The 20353-nt window shown below is 33.3% G+C and overlaps 1 protein-coding gene across 1 annotated transcript in view; it reads left to right on the plus strand.

Annotated features, from left to right (window-relative positions):
* The window catches only part of LOC136774330 (diacylglycerol kinase theta), a 2104019-nt gene that overhangs the window by 1548904 nt on the left and 534762 nt on the right, over positions 1-20353 (plus strand). Inside the window, exons 13-14 of the mRNA XM_066728589.1 lie at positions 4024-4198; positions 4263-4567. Of these exons, the coding sequence (XP_066584686.1) occupies positions 4024-4198; positions 4263-4567 (480 nt within the window). The remainder of the gene's footprint in view (positions 1-4023; positions 4199-4262; positions 4568-20353) is intronic.

Consider the following 20353-nt stretch of genomic DNA (forward strand, 5'->3'; position numbering starts at 1 on the left):
TCCGATCTGCTCTGCCCTGCTCTGCTCCGATCTGCTCTGCTCCGATCTGCTCTGCTCAGCTCTGCTCGACGCCGCTCCGCTCTGCTCTACTCTGCTCTACTCCGATCTGCTCTGCCCTGCTCTGCTCTGCTCGCCGCTGCTCTGCGCTGTCCTGCTCTGCTCTGCCCTGCTCTGCTCTGCTCTGCTCTGCCCTGCTCTGCTCTGCTCTGCTCCGATCTGCTCTGCTCCGATCTGCTCTGCTCCGATCTGCTCTGCTCTGCTTCGATCTGCTCTGCTCAGCTCTGCTCGACGCCGCTCCGCTCTGCTCTGCTCTGCTTTGTCCTGCTCGGCCGTCGTTCTCCAGCTCCAACGGAAAAGGTTAGCGGGAGTCCCAGCTCCTAGAAATCCTTATATCACGAGTAAACTTCGGAAAACGCGCTTAATAGCCGTGAAATCATCAAAAACCACGAATTACGAGTTAAACATACTCCCAAAGTGCGTGGATTGGGAATTAGGGACATAAATAAGAAATTGGAACAATATTCTAATATCGAGAAACTTTGAGATTCGCTAGTAATTCAAGGACACCGTCGTCTTTGGGTTTTCGGATATGAAATGTACATAAGTTTTATCTATAACTAACGTTAAGTCCTTTTATCGATTACCGTGTATATAATGTCGTATTAAAGTATTGTATTTTCCGAGAAATTGGTTATGCGCTTACAGTATAGTTGATGGGTCGAATTCGGGTATAAAGAGTGACCGGGATATTCGTTCAGTTTCGAATTTCAGTTACGTTTCGTACAGTTCGTCGCGTTTAACCAGGGGTGCATCCCGAGGTCGAATTCTCCCCGAAAGGAGCTACCTCGTTCGATCACCTCGTGGTAATACAGTTCGTTTTCTCGTCAGAAGGAACCCCGGAGGTGAATTCTCCCAGAAAGAGCTACTCCGTTCGGTTCTCTTCGCGAGAGTATAGTTTCGTTTAGTTAAAAGGTCGCAGGAGAAACACCTGCCTTGGGTAGGCCTTTATTTGAGTAGTTAGTTGTTTAGTAAAGAAATTCGTTGGATTGATCCCGAGCACTCCGGAAAACCGTTTTCTACGCCATTTCGAGTTATAGTTTTGTAGAATACGAATAACGATCTATGCGCTATGAAGTCTGACAAATACAGCAATGTCTTTTTGGAAATATAGACACTTTATTATCGAATATAGTATGTAGTGATTTGACCCGAACTGACAAATCCTTTTGCATTTTACGTGTCAGGAACTCACCCACTCTCCGCTTCCGCAATCCTACTCTTATATTCCCTGAGCTAGTTGGCATTTTAGTTTGACGAATACAGTATTTTGCAGTCACTACAGTACAGTGGTTCTTTCGGGAACCTGGCGCCCAACTTACGTTACAGATTTTGATTTAGTTACAGCTTCGAATATCTTAGGGTCAGCCAAAATTTTTGTAGTGTAGCAACTTGAAAAAGGTCATGAATTCACTTGGATTGAGGGTGAAAAGTTACACCCTGATTCTTGTGAAGATAAAGTATTATTGTCCGAATCGCAAAAAAAGAAAATACGTAGGAGCGAACCTTTTCAATTGTTTGAAACCTTTTTTTCTATTGAAATGAAAAAATATATTATTGATGCGTGTAAAGACAATGGTTATGATCTGAAATTGAAAGATCTTGATACTTTTATTGGAATACTTATTTTTTCTACATTCAATCCCAGAAAATCACAGAGAGATTACTGGTCATCTGATCCGTATTTATCTAATGAAGTAGTTTCTTCTGCAATGTCTCGCCAACAATTTGAAATCACAAAATCTAAATTGAAGTTTTCAAAAAACAAAGACAAAGATTCAAATGATCGAGGATGGCGCGTTCGTTCTCTACTGAAACTTTTTCAAAATAACATCATGCAATTCGGAATATGGAGAACTGCTCTATCCGTTGATGAGATGATGGCCAAATCCTATGCAAAAACTGTTTTGAAACAATTTATTCGAAGAAAACCGATAAGATTTGGTTTGAAATTTTGGGGCTTGTGTACTTCGGACGGCTATCTACTGAATTTGGATCTTTATTGCGGCAAGAATTCTCAAATTGGAGATAAGTTATCTAAATGTGCTTTAGGTTCACGAGTAGTATTATATTTATTACAACCATTTTTTCAAATAATAAGTTATAACAAAATTTCTCAATTTCATCTGTACTTTGACAACTTCTTCACGAACATGGATTTGGTATTACATTTGAAGAAATTGCGTTTGAAATGCACTGGTACTATCAGAGATAATCGAGTCAAAGAAAAAAATGTGCTTGATAAGAAAGCTTCAAGAGGGACATATGTGGTGAAGCACGACCTAAACAGTGGCATAAATTTCATTACTATCATGGATTCGAAGCCCGTCTCAATAGCTTCAACTGCAGCAGGTGTCAATCCTCTATCTATTTCAAAAAGATACAGCGCAGAGGCTAAATCTAAAATTGAAATACCTTTTCCGCAAGCTTTTCACCTATATAACAAATTCATGGGAGGTGTTGACCTGCATGACGGACATTGCAATGACATACTCCCAAGTATACGATCAAAAAAATGGACATGGGTAGTTTTTATGAGACTTATACAGGCGTCTATTACTAATTCTCTTGTAATTTTCAATGCTGCTAACGATGGAAAGAAAAAAGTTGGAATAAAAGAGTTCACTATTTCGATTGCCAAATACTACTTACAAAAAAGTAGTCGCAAAAGTAAAGCACATGGACGATCTAATAGTGACAAATTGAGGATTTGTTCGAATGGAAACTGTCCAATAAGAACAAGAATTTTCTGCAAAACATGTAATAAAAATATTTGCAATAAATGTTGGCTAAAAAAGCACACCTAAAAGTATGAATAAGTGAGAGGCAAGGGGACTCACGGAAAACAAGCACCCCGAGACGTAAGAGGCAAGGGGACTCACGGGAAAAAAGCACCCCAAAGGAGACAGAATTTTACCACGTCCACGCCGTAGTCTCTGGGTAACGCTAAGAGTAAAAAAATCTTCCTAAAATTTGCACAGAAATCGTTTTTTACCAATAGGTTTTTAGAACATAGCGGCCGAAACGAATTTTTATTTTTTCAACTTTATCAATTTTTTTCTCGAAATCTATGGACTTTAGAAAAAAATTCATAAGAACAAAAATGTCTTAGAAGCACTCGAGAAACATTCTAAAATTTTTTCAGGATTTTTGGAGACATTTTTGAAAATTCCATTTCACAAGTTTCCCGGAAAATCAAAAATTGTCTCAACAAATTCTGAAAAAATTTGAGAATGTTCCTCGAGCGATTCTAAGGCATTTTTGTTTTTATGAATTTTTTTCTAAAGACCATAGATTTCGAGAAAAAAGTTGATGAAGATTGAAAAAAAAAAATTCGTTTTTTCCGCCATTTTGTAAAGAAGCGATGGTTCAAGGTCAACAAAAAAATTCCCTGTTAAACTTCAACTCCCATGATCACCTTTGATCACGGTCGCAAGGTGATATCTTCACCGTAACACTTCGAAAAAAAATCCTAAAAATTTTTTTTTTCGAAAATTTAGGTGTTTTTTATGTTTCAATCGAGCATATCTCTTTTCCTGTGAGTTTTATCATGATTCTGGTAACGGATTCTGAAAGAGCATGCAATTTTACATCAGAATATGTGGTTCATGAATTTTTTCAACGCCAATTACATAGGAAAAAATCACTTTGAAAACGTGCAAGAAATTTTGACTTTTTGGACGTTAATGGGTTAAGCCCGGATTTAGTGTCAACTCTTTTATATTGAATAAAGATAAGTCAAATAAAGGCGTCTCTAAGTATACTTACCACTGTGCCACAAGGGGTTAAGGGGTGAACTACATATTGTATATTTATATAGTCGAAATAAATGTAAATTCTCGATAGCCTGAAGTTAATCTTTAGAATAGTATAATAAATAAAAAATGTTAAGATTACAATTACATTAGAAATAACTGTTTTTAAGAATGGACAATGATGTTGTAATAATAAATGTATTTGTTATAGTGATGCTTTTACCAAATATCGAACCAAGTATGGTGCCATCAAATGTACAACCTTTACTGGTATTTGTTAATGTGAAATCTGGGGGCTGTCAAGGACTTCAGTTAATATCCAGTTTTCGCAAATTATTAAACCCATATCAGGTTTTCGACTTAGATAATGGAGGACCTCTCCCTGGGTAAGCCTTAAGTATCATTTTTCTTCAATCTAACAATATTTAAAACATTATGTTTAATTTTTAGTCTTTACGTTTTTCGTCATATAAAACATTACAAGATCTTAGTCTGTGGTGGTGATGGTACAATAGGTTGGGTTTTACAATGTTTGGATAATGTAGGACAAGATAGCGAATGCTCTTCACCTGCTTGCGCTATAGTTCCACTAGGAACTGGCAATGATCTCGCTCGAGTATTACGCTGGGGTTCTGGATATACCGGAGATGAAGATCCACTAAATTTATTAAGAGATGTTATTGATGCTGAAGAAATAAGATTAGATAGATGGACAGTTGTTTTTCATCCAGAAGAAAAAGAGGATCAAGCAGCCGGTTAGTAAAATACTTGTTTAAGCTTCGGATTATTAAAAAATAATAATGAATATAAGAATACATGGATGGAAAATAAATATTTTATATAGGTGAAGAATGTCGCGCGTTAGACAAAAAGAAGAGATAAGGTGGCCACTTTACGATGACTGAAATGCGCATTATCAAAACTAATTTTCTTTGAAATTACGTTGAACTTTTTTTCATTTAAATTGTCCGATTTTAATATGAAAACTGTTTTTGTATAAGTTCTTCTTAAAATTGGCAAATCTAAAAGTAAGTATTTTGTTGAATAATTCAACAATCGTCTCTTCTAAACGTACTTGCATTTTACTATATTAATCTTCTATTCTGAATTATTTGAGCAGTTAGGTACTTTGAAAGTTTACGTTTATGTTTTTGTTTTGATAAGAAATAATAAAATTAAAATAATAGACATGTCACAGAGCACAATGCTTACATTATTTGGAACCTTGGTTACTTTAGTTACATATACACATTCGGATATGCAAGATATATTAACTGCATTTCTTTAACACTAGATTGCCTAAAGAAGTCATTTTGACTGCTTTTTGATTTCTGTTAGAGAAAAATATGTATATAATAATAGAATTTCTTAGGATTTTAAGACTTTATACAAGCTTATGTATAAAAGTCTTAATATTCTAAGAAATTCTATTATTATAAACACTTTTTTTCTAACTGAAATTAAAAAGCAGTCAAAATGACTTTATTTCTTCAGGCAATCTAGTGTTAACGCCTTAAACAACAGCGTCAAAGATCTGTATCTTATTGGAATTCGCCCAGACTGCTCGACAATTTAAAATCAATAACACCAATTTAATGAGCTGGTGAGATGTTTCAATCAGTGTGGAAAAATAGATACAGGTTGATCTTCATGAATTGGGATATGGATAAATGATACTGATTTTATTTTTGTTAAATCTGTCTATATAATTGAATTACATTCAAATTACTATAACGTGTTTTTGATTATTTTAATAATTCTTTGAGGCAATTAACTGCTTGATACATAAGTTTTACTAATGAATATATTTAAATATAAATCTCTAATCAATGATTTTGAATTCGTTGACAATGAATCCGGCCAGAAAATTCAATATTACAAATCCACTTTAGACAATGAAATACGAAGCAGTTACTTATTCATTAATTAAATGAATTATTTTATTATTCTGCCACATTAAAAATTCCTTCTTACATTAAATGGTGACATGAGCTTTCTACTCAGCAACTATAAAATTTTATGAAAATTAAAGCATATTTTAAATTTTGATAAATAGTATTGGATTTAATAATTTCATTCTTGCAAATTGGAGTTCAGATTCGCATTCAATGATCTAAATAACACCAATTTGACTTTTGGCGTTAAAGAACCTAATAGAATAATTTGTGCATCGAAGAATTATATTAATTGCGTCAAATATAATGTAATTGATAAAAACGTCTCTTCCTAAATTGAATGTAAATTTTTTATAAATACAGGTTTAATGAAACTAACAGCCTCAATATCATCACTATCATCCCCCATATCAAAAACATCAATTTCTTTCTATTTATTTAAACTCAATTGATTATCTTTCCCACTCATTAAATTAATGTAAAAAATTTTTAATTTTTCAGCAGTGTGAACCAAAGTCTAAAAAGACAGAGATTTTTGTTGATCGTAGTTAATGGATTATCGTAAGGCTTTTGTTGCTAGAATGCCAAATACTTGCTTAAAATGTTGATTTCAAAATTTGTTCTGGAAGCATAATATTTTATTACACATTTCATAGATATTAACGGGATTCCTCACGCCTACTTTACCGACAGTTCAAGTAAATAAACAATTAGTTTAATAAAAGTCAAATGCGAAGCAAATTAAAAACACAGGCTTCTTTATGACAAGGTGTCAGTTCTAACGAATCAATCGAGCTTAAAAAAACACACATCATATGAAGAATAACGCTGTACCATTGTCCCGCGTTCTTGATGTGGAAATAACCAAAAGTGACTCTTCTTCAAGAACGCGGGACAATGATACAGTTATTTTTCATCAGATTTGAGTTTTTTGAAACCCGATTGACTCGTTAGAACTGGCACCTTGTGATAAGGACGCCCGTTTTTTCAATTTTCTTTGCATTTGACTTTTATTAAATTCATTTTTAATGGACTTGTACTGTCGGTAAAGCACGCATGAGGGATCCCGTTAACCGATTTGAACGTTTATTCACCCTTTTTGAAAACGCCAGAAGATTATCTAGCGATCTTCGCTGGCTGATTTTTCAAATTTCACTCTTTTTTATTATTTTAAAAATCTGCCAACGAAGATCGCTAGATAATCTTCTGGCGTTTTCAAAAAGGTGTATAAACGTTAAAATCGGTTAAGAAATGAGGCCGTTCATTTGGTGCAAATTTCGCTCTGTAATGTTGATTCCACAAAAAACAGACTTCGCCTGTAAAAAAAAGACGGCAAGTACATAAATCATCCAACGTAAAGAATATAGTGAAATAATATTTACAATTAAAAAAATTAGTGATATCCAAATGTGAGGCAAGTATATATATTTATCATGACAAAATTTGAAATTTTGAAAAAAAATAGTAACACAAAAGAGTTACTTGCCGAGCCCGTAATGTTCATACCTATGTCGTTATCTTAAAATTCAAGCGTTGCTTCACATAATTTCAAAATTTAGCTATTTCATGCCATTGCATACAACAGGCCTGGCAAGTAATTTTTTTGTGTTACTATTTATTTTCAAAATTTCAACTTTTGTTATGACAAAAATATATACTTGCCTAACATTTGGATTTCACTAATTTTTTTAATTGTAAATATTATTTCACTATATTCTTTACGTTGGATGATTTATGTACTTGCCGTCTTTTTTTTACAGGCGAAATCTGCTTTTGTGGGGTTTGATATCGTTTTTTAAGAATATAATAATTAATATACCTCTAAATCCACATTTTTCTTAGGTGTTACTCTCACTATCAACTTTGCATTATGGCTCTCTCTCCTGGTAAACTTGTACCATTAACATATTCATTTGATTAATAGAAACTGTAAAATATATAAAAGTTAATGTAATGGAAACTTCTGCTTTTTAGGTATACTGCTTTGAGTTTCCTAAATTTATACACCGTATGCTCTATTATATATGATATACTGAAATCATGAATTTTCTTTCATATTCACACATCTACGTGGTTTTATTATCATTTTCATTAACTATTTGATTTATATTTCTAATATTTTATGTCCTAAATGACATGCAAGCCCTTCATTCTCAAGGAGTTGCTTAGAAATTCATCCCTTTTTCTACCATTTTCTTAACTGGTACTCACAATATCAACTTTGAATTATGGCTTCTTTTCAAGCAAAGTAGTGACATTAATATTTTCCTCTCATTAGTATAAAATAGGGAATAGACCTGTGCGAAACAGTGTCCAAGAAGGCTCCAAAGCTGTGGTCGGGTTGGAAAGGTTTTTCCGAAATAAAATTATCAAACACAATTTAAATACAGGATGGAATGTTTATTCAAATAAATAATAAGGTACAAAAAATTACAAATAATCTACAAATACAACGTGTCACAATAATGTTAAGCAAATTTTTAAGGGATGATAGAGCAAGTAAAAAGGAAAATATTTTGTCAACAAATCTGGTGTTTCCGAACTTCCAATTTAAAACTGCAGCCGTTAAATGATCATATGAAGGTGGGCGCATTCAGTAGTGTTGGTGTGGAACATCAGCTGATAGGCAGAGCGGCGGCGGTGCACGGCCAGCCAAGTCCGTAGCATTACGCGAGGCACTCCCTTTTCTTCCACATTAAAACTTTTTCAAGCTAATTTTCACCTAGTTCACTACACTTTTTAGGCAAGGCCCTTTTGCACATTTTCAACTATCTATGCTCACAATAATTGTTCAAAGTGCCTCCCGGGGTTTGGAGACACATAATTGCAAATGTTTTTGCAATGAGTCGCGAACGCGAGAAAATATTCCCGTAGTGTTACGAATAGTTTCACACGCTGCAACAATTCGCTCGAAAAGCTCATTTGGGCTTTGGAAAGGCTTTTCATAAAGCAGAGCCTTCAAATGGCCACACAAGAGAAAGTCCAATGGGGTGAGGTCAGGTAATCGCGGCGGCCATTCGAATGCACTACTTCTCCCTATCCATTTATTTGGGATTTTTTTTGTTACGCATTCCTTTGCTCTTCTTGTAAAATGAGCCGGTGATCCATCACATTGGAACCACATGATTCACCGAATATAGAGTGGAATGTCTTCCAAAAGTTGTGGCAACGTTTCTTCCAAATATGCGACGTACATATTGCCTGTTAATCGGGACGGTAACAGGTAAGGACCCACTATGTAGTTTTCAATGATTCCGGCCCAGGCATATATGGAAAAGCGATTTTGCACGTATGTTATTGCCGTAGCGTGAGAATTTTTCCTATCCTATATGTGGCTATTGCGCGAGTTGAAATAGCCATTCCGAGTAAAGCAAGCTTCGTCGGTGAAGAGCACATGCCATGAAAAGTTTGGATTTCCCGCACATTTATCCATGAACCACGAACAAAAATGCATTCACCTCTCAAAATCACTGCCAGTTAATTCTTGCGCTTGTATTAAATGAAAGGGATGCAAGCCTTCTTCATTTAGCACACGCCACACGCTCATTCTGTCTACATGCAGTTCGCGCGCAATAGCTCTTGTACTTTCTTCTGGAACTTTTCTAACACATTCAAGGATAATTTCCTCGAATTCAACCGATCGTGTTGATCAGAGTTTGCCAGTTGGAGTTTCTGGTTTTAATGGCCCGGTATCGCGCAAGCTTTGGGCAATCGCCGTAAAGATTTTACGGTTCGGATGCATTCTATTCGGAAATCGTTCTTGATAAATTCGCGCAGCGTTATTAGCATTACCGTCAGCTAATCCATAAACGAAATGAATATCTGCTAATTCCGGGAATGAATAATCCATTTTGCAAGTGTATTGGAAAAAGCCTTTGTCGCGACTTGCTTGTTTTGCTGAGCACACGAATTGATGAACACTTTCTGACTATAAGGGTGATACAAATATATATTTTTAATGAATCTAACAAATTACTTCGGTTGTTTTATTTATAATGATAAGAACTCTCAATTTATAATATTTCTATGATATAATTCTAATTTTACCTGATATAGTTAAATCATCCCTAAGGCTATATTCTCTCAAAAACTTATATCAGTTATTTATTTATATACGTTGAGATTATATAAATATTTTCTAAAATTTCATTTTGCATCATTATAAGCATCATAGTTTTTGAAAAAATTGTTAGAAAAAGCTAAGTATATTTATTAATTCCACTACAGTCCTCAGTGCTACCGATTGATGTATTTATCATATATGCAAGTACTTATAACTACCATTACCAATATTTCATTTGCTGTTTTAATTATAGCATCTTTGCTTCATTCCTTCAAACAAGCTAAACAAGGGCCACTAACTTTACATTATGAAGCTCTGAATTTTCTGGGTTCTATACGCAAAACTTTAAAAACGTACAAATATTTCAGACTCTGAAAATGATTGTGTCATGAAATTCTGTCTGGTAAATGATGAGTGCAATTCTGCACGTTGATATAAGTTTCCGCATTTGTATTTATTTTGACTAAATATTGAAATTTCTTGATTGTACATATGTATGTAAACGTATAAGTAGGTATTCAGGTACTGATATTGTGAATAGCGGGTAGATCTATTAAAATATATTTGTTTTCATGTTTGAAAATAGTATTATAATTTCAATATTGAAAAGGTTTTTGTGAGAACTTGATAATTATAATAAATGCACCAATCGGTAGATTCGAGGACCATGCTAGTAATAAAAAATGTTGTTAGCGAATCTAACAATTTACTTCAAATGTCTATCGTTTATAATGATAAGAAATCTGAATTTACAATATATTTCTATAATATCATGCTAAATTAAGCTGATATCGTTGATTCATCTCAAAGAATATTCTTTCAAAACGTTACGTCAGGTATTCTTTTATATATACACGTTGAAATGATATGAAAATATTCTAAATTAGAATTTCGCATTATTATAAGCATCATACTTCTTGAAAAAGTTGTTAGATTAGCTAACCAAAAATTTTAATTCTATTAAAGTTCTCAGTGCTGCCGTTTGATCTGTTTACCAAACTATCCATGTACTTATAACCATTTTTGTAATGTTCAATATAATTTAATATTCTCATACATTTATTTGTATCGAAAATGGAAATCCGTCCTTATATCATTAAGCTTCAACTCCTCTATGTTTTAATTTTAATGTTTTCAAAGCATGTAGATAATATAAACTGGACTGGAAATGATTTTCTTTTGAAAAATTCTTAGGGAATGGATGAGCATAATACTCCACCTACTATAAAGTATTAGATTTCATTAAAATGACGTCATTTTGAATCTAAGAAATTCTCTATATGATATTTAGTATAGTTAGAATGATTATTTGTTAATGATTATATTAATTTTGTTTGTAATAAATCTGAAATATCTTATCAAATTGGTGAATTATCTTTTATTAATTATATCTTTGCACCGACCCCTTCTTTTTAAATTGCTGTCTTTTAGTTGAACTCTCTACAATTTCTGTATATTTGATACATTTTTTTCTTATTATCCGTGTAGATTGACATTTTAAAACACAGAAAATGTAAAAAACATAGTAACTAAATATAAAAACGCAGAAGCTCTTATTTCATTTCTTTTAAAATTTCTACTTAAGTCAATCTGTAAGCTCTAATTAATTTAACATATTTATTTTGTATGTCCTTACATATACTATTAAACTGTCTACACAATTAGTTTCGATAAGTACCTTTTTATTAAAATGTAGTTCCTGTAACTATCGTTATAAAGAATAATAGTCCTTACAAAATTTCAATTATAAACATTGGTAGATATAAACCCTTATTATTTTAAATTATTTCATTATCAGGACTAGTCCTCAAATGAACCAATTGTAATGAATAAAATGATTTTGGTAATATATAGCGTTTGGTAGAGTATATAGGAAAATTTTTACCACCGTTCCTGCTGAAATGATAATTTATTTCATAATTCGTAAAAAAAAAATATATATGGAAGTCCTCATAACGACCCCAGTTAATACATATATATATATATATACAGGGTGTAACGAAACGACCGCCTTTTCTCGTAACTGGAGGTTCGGGGTGACAAACTGAGTGCACGTGTAAAATTTCGTTCGAATCGTTCAAGAGGTTTCAAAGTTATTTCTATTTAAAAATCACCCTTTTTCAGTCCTTTTCGAACGACTTTAACTGCATAATGGAAAGTGGAGAAAGTGAAAAACAATTGATGAGCACCCAGCTAGAATGTTAAAATTATTGATCGCGTGCGGTAATACTTTTGCTATTTAATTCTTTAATCTGGCTATTAGATTAATTTTAAAAATAACAAAATCCTTTATATTACAATTCCAATTCAATTCAGTACAAGCATCATTGACTGATTTGATGGAAAGAGCGAGTTGACGCAATGTAAAGGAAAGTATCAAAAGCTAAGATATCGCGCGAGCTCAATGATAACTTAATAGACAATGCATGAGGGCATTCTCTTTCTACTAACGAAGCTAAAGGGAATGATTCAAAATCAATACATTGATGAAGGAGAAAACTAAACTCACCCATTAAATGTTCTGCAAGTTCCTTTAAATCGAAGTTTTTGAAAAAGCTTCAAACTGGCTCCTCGATGATTTCCAGAAAGCACACTATCACTGATTTTGCATTTAAACACTTGTGAATTTAAACAAATTAGGTATTAACCTACGTTTCTTCAAAACACTGGAGAATTTGACACTTTTGAACTGTTTGAAGTAGGGTGATTAAGAGTGGTCGAAACGAATTATTGATTATTCTATCTCTCTGTGTCTCTCTTTTCAGCCTACTTCAAACAGTTCAAAAAGTGTCAAATTAACCGGTGTTTTGAAGAAACGTAGGTTAACACCTAATTTGCTTAAATTCGCGAGTTCTTAAATGCAAAATCAATGAAAGTGTGCATTCTGGAAATCATCGAGGAGCCAGTTTGAAGCTTTTTCAAAAACTTCGTTGTAAAGGAACTTGGAGAACAATAATGGGTAAGTTTAATTTTTTCTATCATCAATGAATTGATTTTAAATAATTCTTTTTACCTTCGTTTGTAGAAAGAAAATGCCTTGATGTGTTTCCTATTAAATTATCAGTGCAGTCGCGTGACATCTTAGCTTTTGATACTTTCCTTTTCATTCTATCTTCTCCCTCTTTCCATCAATTCAGTCAATGATATTTGTATTGAATTGATTTGGAAATGTAATGAAAAGGATTTTGCTATTTTTAAAATTAATCTAATAGCCAAATTAATGAAATAAATAGCAAATGTATTATCGCGCGCGATCGATAATTTTTACATTCTAGTGGGGTGTTCGTCAATTGTTTTTTCACTTTCTCCACTTTATTATGCACAGTTAAAGTCGTTCGAAAAGGACCGAAAAAGGGTGAGTTTTAAATGGAAATAACTTTTAAACCCCTTGAACGATTCGAACAAAATTTTACACGTGCATTTGGATGGTCACCCCGAACCTCCAGTTACGAGAAAAGGCGGTCGTTTCGTTACACCCTGTATATATCATCCCATATTATGCTTTTGATATTATACTATATCATCCTCTAAATCGGAATTGTTTATTTCTTCCACAACAATGTTATTGGCATCAGCATTTAATCCATTGTGGACAGATTGTTGTAAGAATTCTAGTAGTATCCTGCAAACGGTTGGATTGTTCTCATCTAATGGTAGATATCTTTTTAAATTCTCCCATGCAGGAAAAATCCATTTGTCCAAATTATTGTTTGGTCTCCTTCTGTTGTAGGTTCCTCTTTTTAATCGTTCAAAAATTATCATGTAATTTTTTATAATTGTCACCATACCACCTGTAACATTGTTTTTGTTGATTTATTAATTGTATAGAATTTTTTAGTTTTATAACTAGTATATTAGGAGAGAGGAATATAATAGACTAGTCCAGTATACGCAGTACTTGTAAATTTACATTATATGCTTAGTGTTTCATTATTGAAATAATGAAATGTATATTTCTTTGTAGGTATGAAAACACTTTAAGGCTAAGTATAAAGAAAACATGGACTTACAAAAGAATTGTACAATTGATGAATGGATTCCAAGTGTTTGCCTTAAATAAAAATGGTATCGCCCTTGCGCGTTATTTGTTTTATTAGGGGTCTCGTATACTGATATTAAATTAGCACCTGTCTTTAAAATCCATTGCCGGTTAAAATATTGTAGGAGAGATGAAAGCGCTTCAAAAATCTCTTCATCCTCCTCAATATTTTCGACTAGCAGAAGTAATGCTATATCGATCCACTTAGCAGGCAATAAACATATATTTACCAGCATTGTAATATAATTATTTGCCAATTGCCTCTTACATGGTTCCAGCTGATTAATATTCTCGTTTAACTTTAATTTTTGCGCACGCTTTGTGACACTCTGCAAAATAAGAAAAACGCATACATGTAGGTACCCAAAAATAAATAAGGAAATTCATCAAAATGTGAAAATAATGATACTTAATTTGAAATTACGAGAACTTTGTAAAGAATGAAAGAAAAGTCTTTCAAACATGAAAATAAAAATTGAAATATCTGCTTCAAGAAATAATTTACGTCAATATAGCAAGATAAATTTATTTAATATTGTCGGATAACTAACGGCCGTATTCATAGTCGGTCCTTAAGGAGCTCCTTAGATTAAGGACGCCGTATTCACTAGGCAAGGAATGAGCCAATCACAATGGGAATAGCGATGACTCTTTCATTGTGATTGGTTGATTGTTTTATGCTACAGTCTGCTCAATATTACTTTAGTATACTTTAATTGCATATATATATGATTTTTTGCTTCCTTATCTTAAGGAAAGTCTGAGGCTTCCTTGAGGATGAGATTCCTTTACTTACAACTTTTTATACCGTATGGTTGGCTGCATTGGTATATAGGCATAATTTGCTATAGTATATTACTTTTATACAGTGTGTGTCATAGCTGACAGCTGTCAAATGGTGCGGTTAACCTTTATTTTCGAATCGTAAACAAGAATAATATTTTCGGAAAACGATTGCGGAAAAGAAGAAAGGATTTTAGTAAATAACAGAGAAAGAAAAATATATCAGATGAGTATTAATTAATATCAAAACATAAAAATTATTGTAAATTTTTAAGGAAATATACTTTGTGATTATTTTATTTTTGTTACAGGTGAAATTCTGTTCCTGATGAGTTTCAATTATGGAAAAAAGTACTTATAGATCAATAAATGAAAAAGCATTAAATTATAAAGCATTTCTATGTAGTCCAGTCATTTCAATAATTGTGACATAATTTTATAACAGTGAATGTGTAAGCGATTGATGTATATACCGCCAAGTTTTATTGTAAATTAGTAATGATGTACGATAATGTTTTGATTGCTACTTTTATAAATTAAAACTAGTTCAATTAACCTATTATTTATATTTCTTCCCTTATTCCAAATTCTATATACACATAGTACGTAATTGCATATTCTCATATAAGTCATATATTCTTTAAATTACTAACAAAATGACTACAATTTTATATTTGTAGGGCATAACTGTTTGTTGCAATGATTTTTATTATTCGATCAATGTAAGACAAGTTGCATAGGGTTTCTGCTAATGTTTTATTGATCCACCACATCCTTCCACATCTTGTGTGACATTTATTTGGCTCCGTTGCAATATTTTCTTCTAGTCTATAACATATAACATTAATTTTCTAATCATTTATACATACACACAGATCTGATAATACTGCTGATTTGCAATTATTTTTGTAATAGTTGAAATGATTGTTAAACCATTATCTCGTTTAATTTGTAAAATGGACATTTGAATGATACTATTAAAATTTGGCATCTTTTCTGCGAGATATGTTCTCATAATACTTGTGAAAATAAAGTTCTTTAAAAGGTATTTGTATACTGCTGAGTTCATCTTGTTTTCAGCTTCAAATAGTTTTCCCACTACACGCATAGATATCCATTTTGAATATAGAATACTTATTTCATTACATCTATTATGATGTTGTTAGGATTGATAGAAATAAGACAAATCAAGTCTTTGAAAATGATATAATATATATCTAGTAAAAAGATAAATTAAGATTTTAGAACAAATGAATTTCACAAACAAATAGGAGTAACAAAATATGTATCATATATTGAGGATGGATATCCAAATGTGAAGTTAGATAATTATTTGAAGCTAAAAACAAGAAGCATTCAGCAGTACATTTAAATGTATTGGAGAACAACATCCTCTCAAATGTAAAGAGAAGATATCCTATGGAAGAGGTGCTAAACATTATAAGCACAATAATTCAAGTGTCCATTTTTCAAATTTAACAGAACAATGGTTTACCAATCATCTTAATATTTATAAAATCAGTTAGTTAATAGAATAGCCATATCCAAGTGTATTTAGAAATAGCACAAAAATATTGGTATATGTTGAAAATTTGAAAAAGGGATTAACAAGGAAAATAGATGTCATACAAGATGTGGAAAGATGTGGTGGATCAATAAGACATTTGCAGAAACCCTTTGCAATTTATCTTACATTGATCGAATAATAAAAATCATTGCAACAAACAGTTATGCTCTACAAATATAAAATTATGGTAATTTTATTAGTAATTTATAGAATGTATGACTAATATGAGAATATGTAATTACGTACTATGTGTATATAGAATTTGGTTTACGGAAAGAAATATAAAAATAGGTTAATTGAACTAGTTTTAATTTATAAAAGTAGCAATCAAAACATTATCGTACATCATTACTAATTTACAATAAAACTTGATTGTATATACACCAATCGCTTACACATTCGCTGTTATAACATTATGTCTCAATTATTGAAATGACTGGGCTACACAAAAATGCTTTATAATTTAATGCTTTTTCATTTATTGATCTATAAGTACTTTTTTCCTTCATTGAAACTCATCAGAAGCAGGATTTCACCTGCAACAAAAATAAAATAATCAAAAAGTATATTTCCTTAAAAATTTACAATAATTTTCATGTTTTGTTATTAATTAATACTCATCTGATATGTTTTTTCTTCTCTGTTATTTACTAAAATCCTTTCTTCTTTTCCGCAATCGTTTTCCGAAAATATTATTCTTGTTTACAATTCAAAAATGAAGGTTAACCGCGCCATTTGACAGCTAAGGACAAACTCCATTTTGCTACAGTTAAAATTCCCTAGATAAGGAGTCCTTAATCTAAGGAGCTCCTTAAGGACCGACTATGAATACGGCCGTAAGCGAGAGTATGCAGAATTAAAAATTATTAAAGATTTTTTCGAGTTTACGACAACACAAAACGAAAGTATAGTGTTGTAAATGAATGGGATAAGAAGCATTCGGTAACGTAGGGTTTCTTGTTTCAAATGGGTTTTTACCACTTTCCAATAGGATTATTACACATCGAGTTATTCATAGTAATATATAAATAAATAAAATAATAATTTTTTTTAAAAGCCAATAGCTCAATGTAAAATAGATATAATATGTACAATGACCGGCAGAAATGGCGTCCCTTGATGCGTTTAGGAACCGCATTTTAGGATCCTTCACTGTATACTCTATTCTGCTAGGCGGAGATAGGGGAATGGAACGCGATAACTATAGTAGTTAGTTTATCTCGCTCTAAATGCGTGAGTGCGAGAGAGAGAGCTTTATACGGCATAGCAGGGCAAGCCAGGCGTCCCGAGGCTTATTTCTATCTGTGCCATTGCCTATGGCTATCTCTCTCGCTCGGTAAGAATCATTCGTCCGTCCTTGTTTAGGTCAGTTCTACGCCAATGGATACTCTCTAAAGAAGATTTTCTCAGGCGACACCATTGAAGACTGCGATTACAGCGGGGATTTTAAAATACTGTGCACCTGTCACTGTCAAACGTCAGTATGAAAGATTATTGTCGCTTACAGCGTTTGGTGCAATTAACATTATAAGTCTGGATTATTATGTGATATTCTGTAATGCACATATATATATATACATATGTTAATTTACTTTTAATTTTTTAAACCAATATGTTATTGGCATTATAGAAGAAACTCATTTAAATATAAGAATATACTGGTTTCCACTTATGTAACTTTTCTTGTAAATATAACATAATTTTAATTAATAAAATTCACTCGTTTATTAATCAGACTAAGAAGAGTTATTTCTTTTAAATTTTAACATGTATAGAATAATATCCTAAACGCGCACACTTAACTAATTATTATTAGAGAAATATTTTTATAATCGTTACACATTGATAATAATATATCTCAATATCCTTCAGTTTAAAATATCATTTACATTGAAGAAATCTTGATCAATGGTCATGAAGAGTTCGTGGCTCAATGGCTAGGTCGCTTGCCTCGAAGATTAGTTAGAGCGCTTTTGTCGGTGGTTCGAATCCCGCGGGAGATATTTTTTTGTTTCGTTTTAAAAGCATTACTATCTTTTTTTTTGTTAATTATTTGGAAGCATTGCTACTGCTTCCAAACATATTTTGAAAAGTTTATTTTGCCCTGAAAAGGGCAGTTAGTCAGACACGGCTAGAGCTTCCTAATTTTTGTCAAAATTATATGTCCTACGTAACGTCAGTTCGTCTAGTAGTCAGTCCAATATCCGCGCCGGTCAATAACTTGATTGAGTCGATTTGGAATCGATTCAATTAAGTTTTCAAGAAACTGTGGTTCATGCCGTAGGCCTTCCCACACAGCTCTTGCATTCTCAAGCACTGCTGCTTTCGTCCTCTCCCTTGGCGCGACCCATTTTATGATCATTCTCGCCCAAACGTTTTCTATAATATTTAAATCCGGACTCTTGGCCGGCCACTGGACCAGTTGGATTTCCGGATGATCCCCTAACCAATCACGAGTGGCATGTGAAGTGTGAACTGCAGAATTATCCTGCACTACACGGATTATTGGCATATCTTCGGCAGAATACACAGCACGAACACTTGGAAGAAGCACCTCTTCAAGGATTGTAATGTAGTCTGCAGAAGACATCTTAGGAGGAACCTCAACCAATTCACTAATCGTGCCTCCTGACACCCACCCCCAAACGCCAGACGTGATTCGTCCAGAGCGATCACTCTGAACGACGTATTCGGGGTTCATCCGAGAATCGCTGGGCCTCCAGACGTGAAGAAAACGTCGGTCAACGGATGATACAAAAACCTTTTCATCGGTCCAGATCACCGTTTCCCACGTTTCACGACTGGTCGCTAAATTTTCTAATGCGAACGCGACTCTTTGTTCTCGGTGCTGAGGATTAAGAGTAATCTTGCGGGCTGGACGATAGCAATTAATGCCGTCCGCGTTAAGTCGCCGCCTACCCGATCGTTCGGATAAAGGAAATCCCGTCTCAACAATTCCGTCAACTACGTTCCCGAAGGGGTCTCGCGAAATGTAGTCCACTAGGAGTTGGTCCTCTACCTGTTGTGAACCAGCAGGTCTATGATTATTTGCACGGTGATCACGCAATGCGTTACCACCGCCGCGCTGAAAAGCGGTAATCCACCGGCGAACGGTTTTCACCGAAACACCTGTAAGCCCTGCAATTTCTAAATTAGATTTTCCAGCCTCCCAAAGGCCTACAATTCGCCCCCTCAACCAAACTTCAATATTCGGTGCCATTATACGCGAAAACTAATAGCGATGCGCGAGCTCTAACCACCTAGAGTGCAATGAAACAGTTTATCAAAAAGAAACAAGCTATTCAGTGGTTTGTTTACATTCACTTCCGATCAAAACAAATGCCGAAGAAGCGAGCTCCTGCTCATATGGATTAGATTACAAAAAAAGCATAAATATAACATTGTATATTTTAAGGTTTGCAAAAATATTTTTGGAGACAGTAGCAATGCTTCCAAATAATTAACAAAAAGAAAAGATAATAATGCTTTTAAAACGAAAAAAAAAAAATATCTCCCGCGGGATTCGAACCACCGACAAAAGCGCTCTAACTAATCTTCGAGGCAAGCGACCTAGCCATTGAGCCACGAACTCTTCATGACCATTGATCAAGATTTCTTCAATGTAAATGATATTTTAAACTGAAGGATATTGAGATATATTATTATCAATGTGTAACGATTATAAAAATATTTCTCTAATAATAATTAGTTAAGTGTGCGCGTTTAGGATATTATTCTATACATGTTAAAATTTAAAAGAAATAACTCTTCTTAGTCTGATTAATAAACGAGTGAATTTTATTAATTAAATTTATGTTATATTTACAAGAAAAGTTACATAAGTGGAAACCAGTATATTCTTATATTTAAATGAGTTTCTTCTATAATGCCAATAACATATTGGTTTAAAAAATTAAAAGTAAATTAACATATGTATATATATATATGTGCATTACAGAATATCACATAATAATCCAGACTTATAATGTTAATTGCACCAAACGCTGTAAGCGACAATAATCTTTCATACTGACGTTTGACAGTGACAGGTGCACAGTATTTTAAAATCCCCGCTGTAATCGCAGTCTTCAATGGTGTCGCCTGAGAAAATCTTCTTTAGAGAGTATCCATTGGCGTAGAACTGACCTAAACAAGGACGGACGAATGATTCTTACCGAGCGAGAGAGATAGCCA

The sequence above is a fragment of the Prorops nasuta genome, unplaced genomic scaffold (genome assembly GCF_024137725.1).
Source record: "Prorops nasuta isolate Cenicafe-Biocafe unplaced genomic scaffold, Cenicafe_Pnas_1.2 PNAS00001, whole genome shotgun sequence".
Classification (NCBI taxonomy): Eukaryota; Metazoa; Arthropoda; class Insecta; order Hymenoptera; family Bethylidae; genus Prorops; species Prorops nasuta.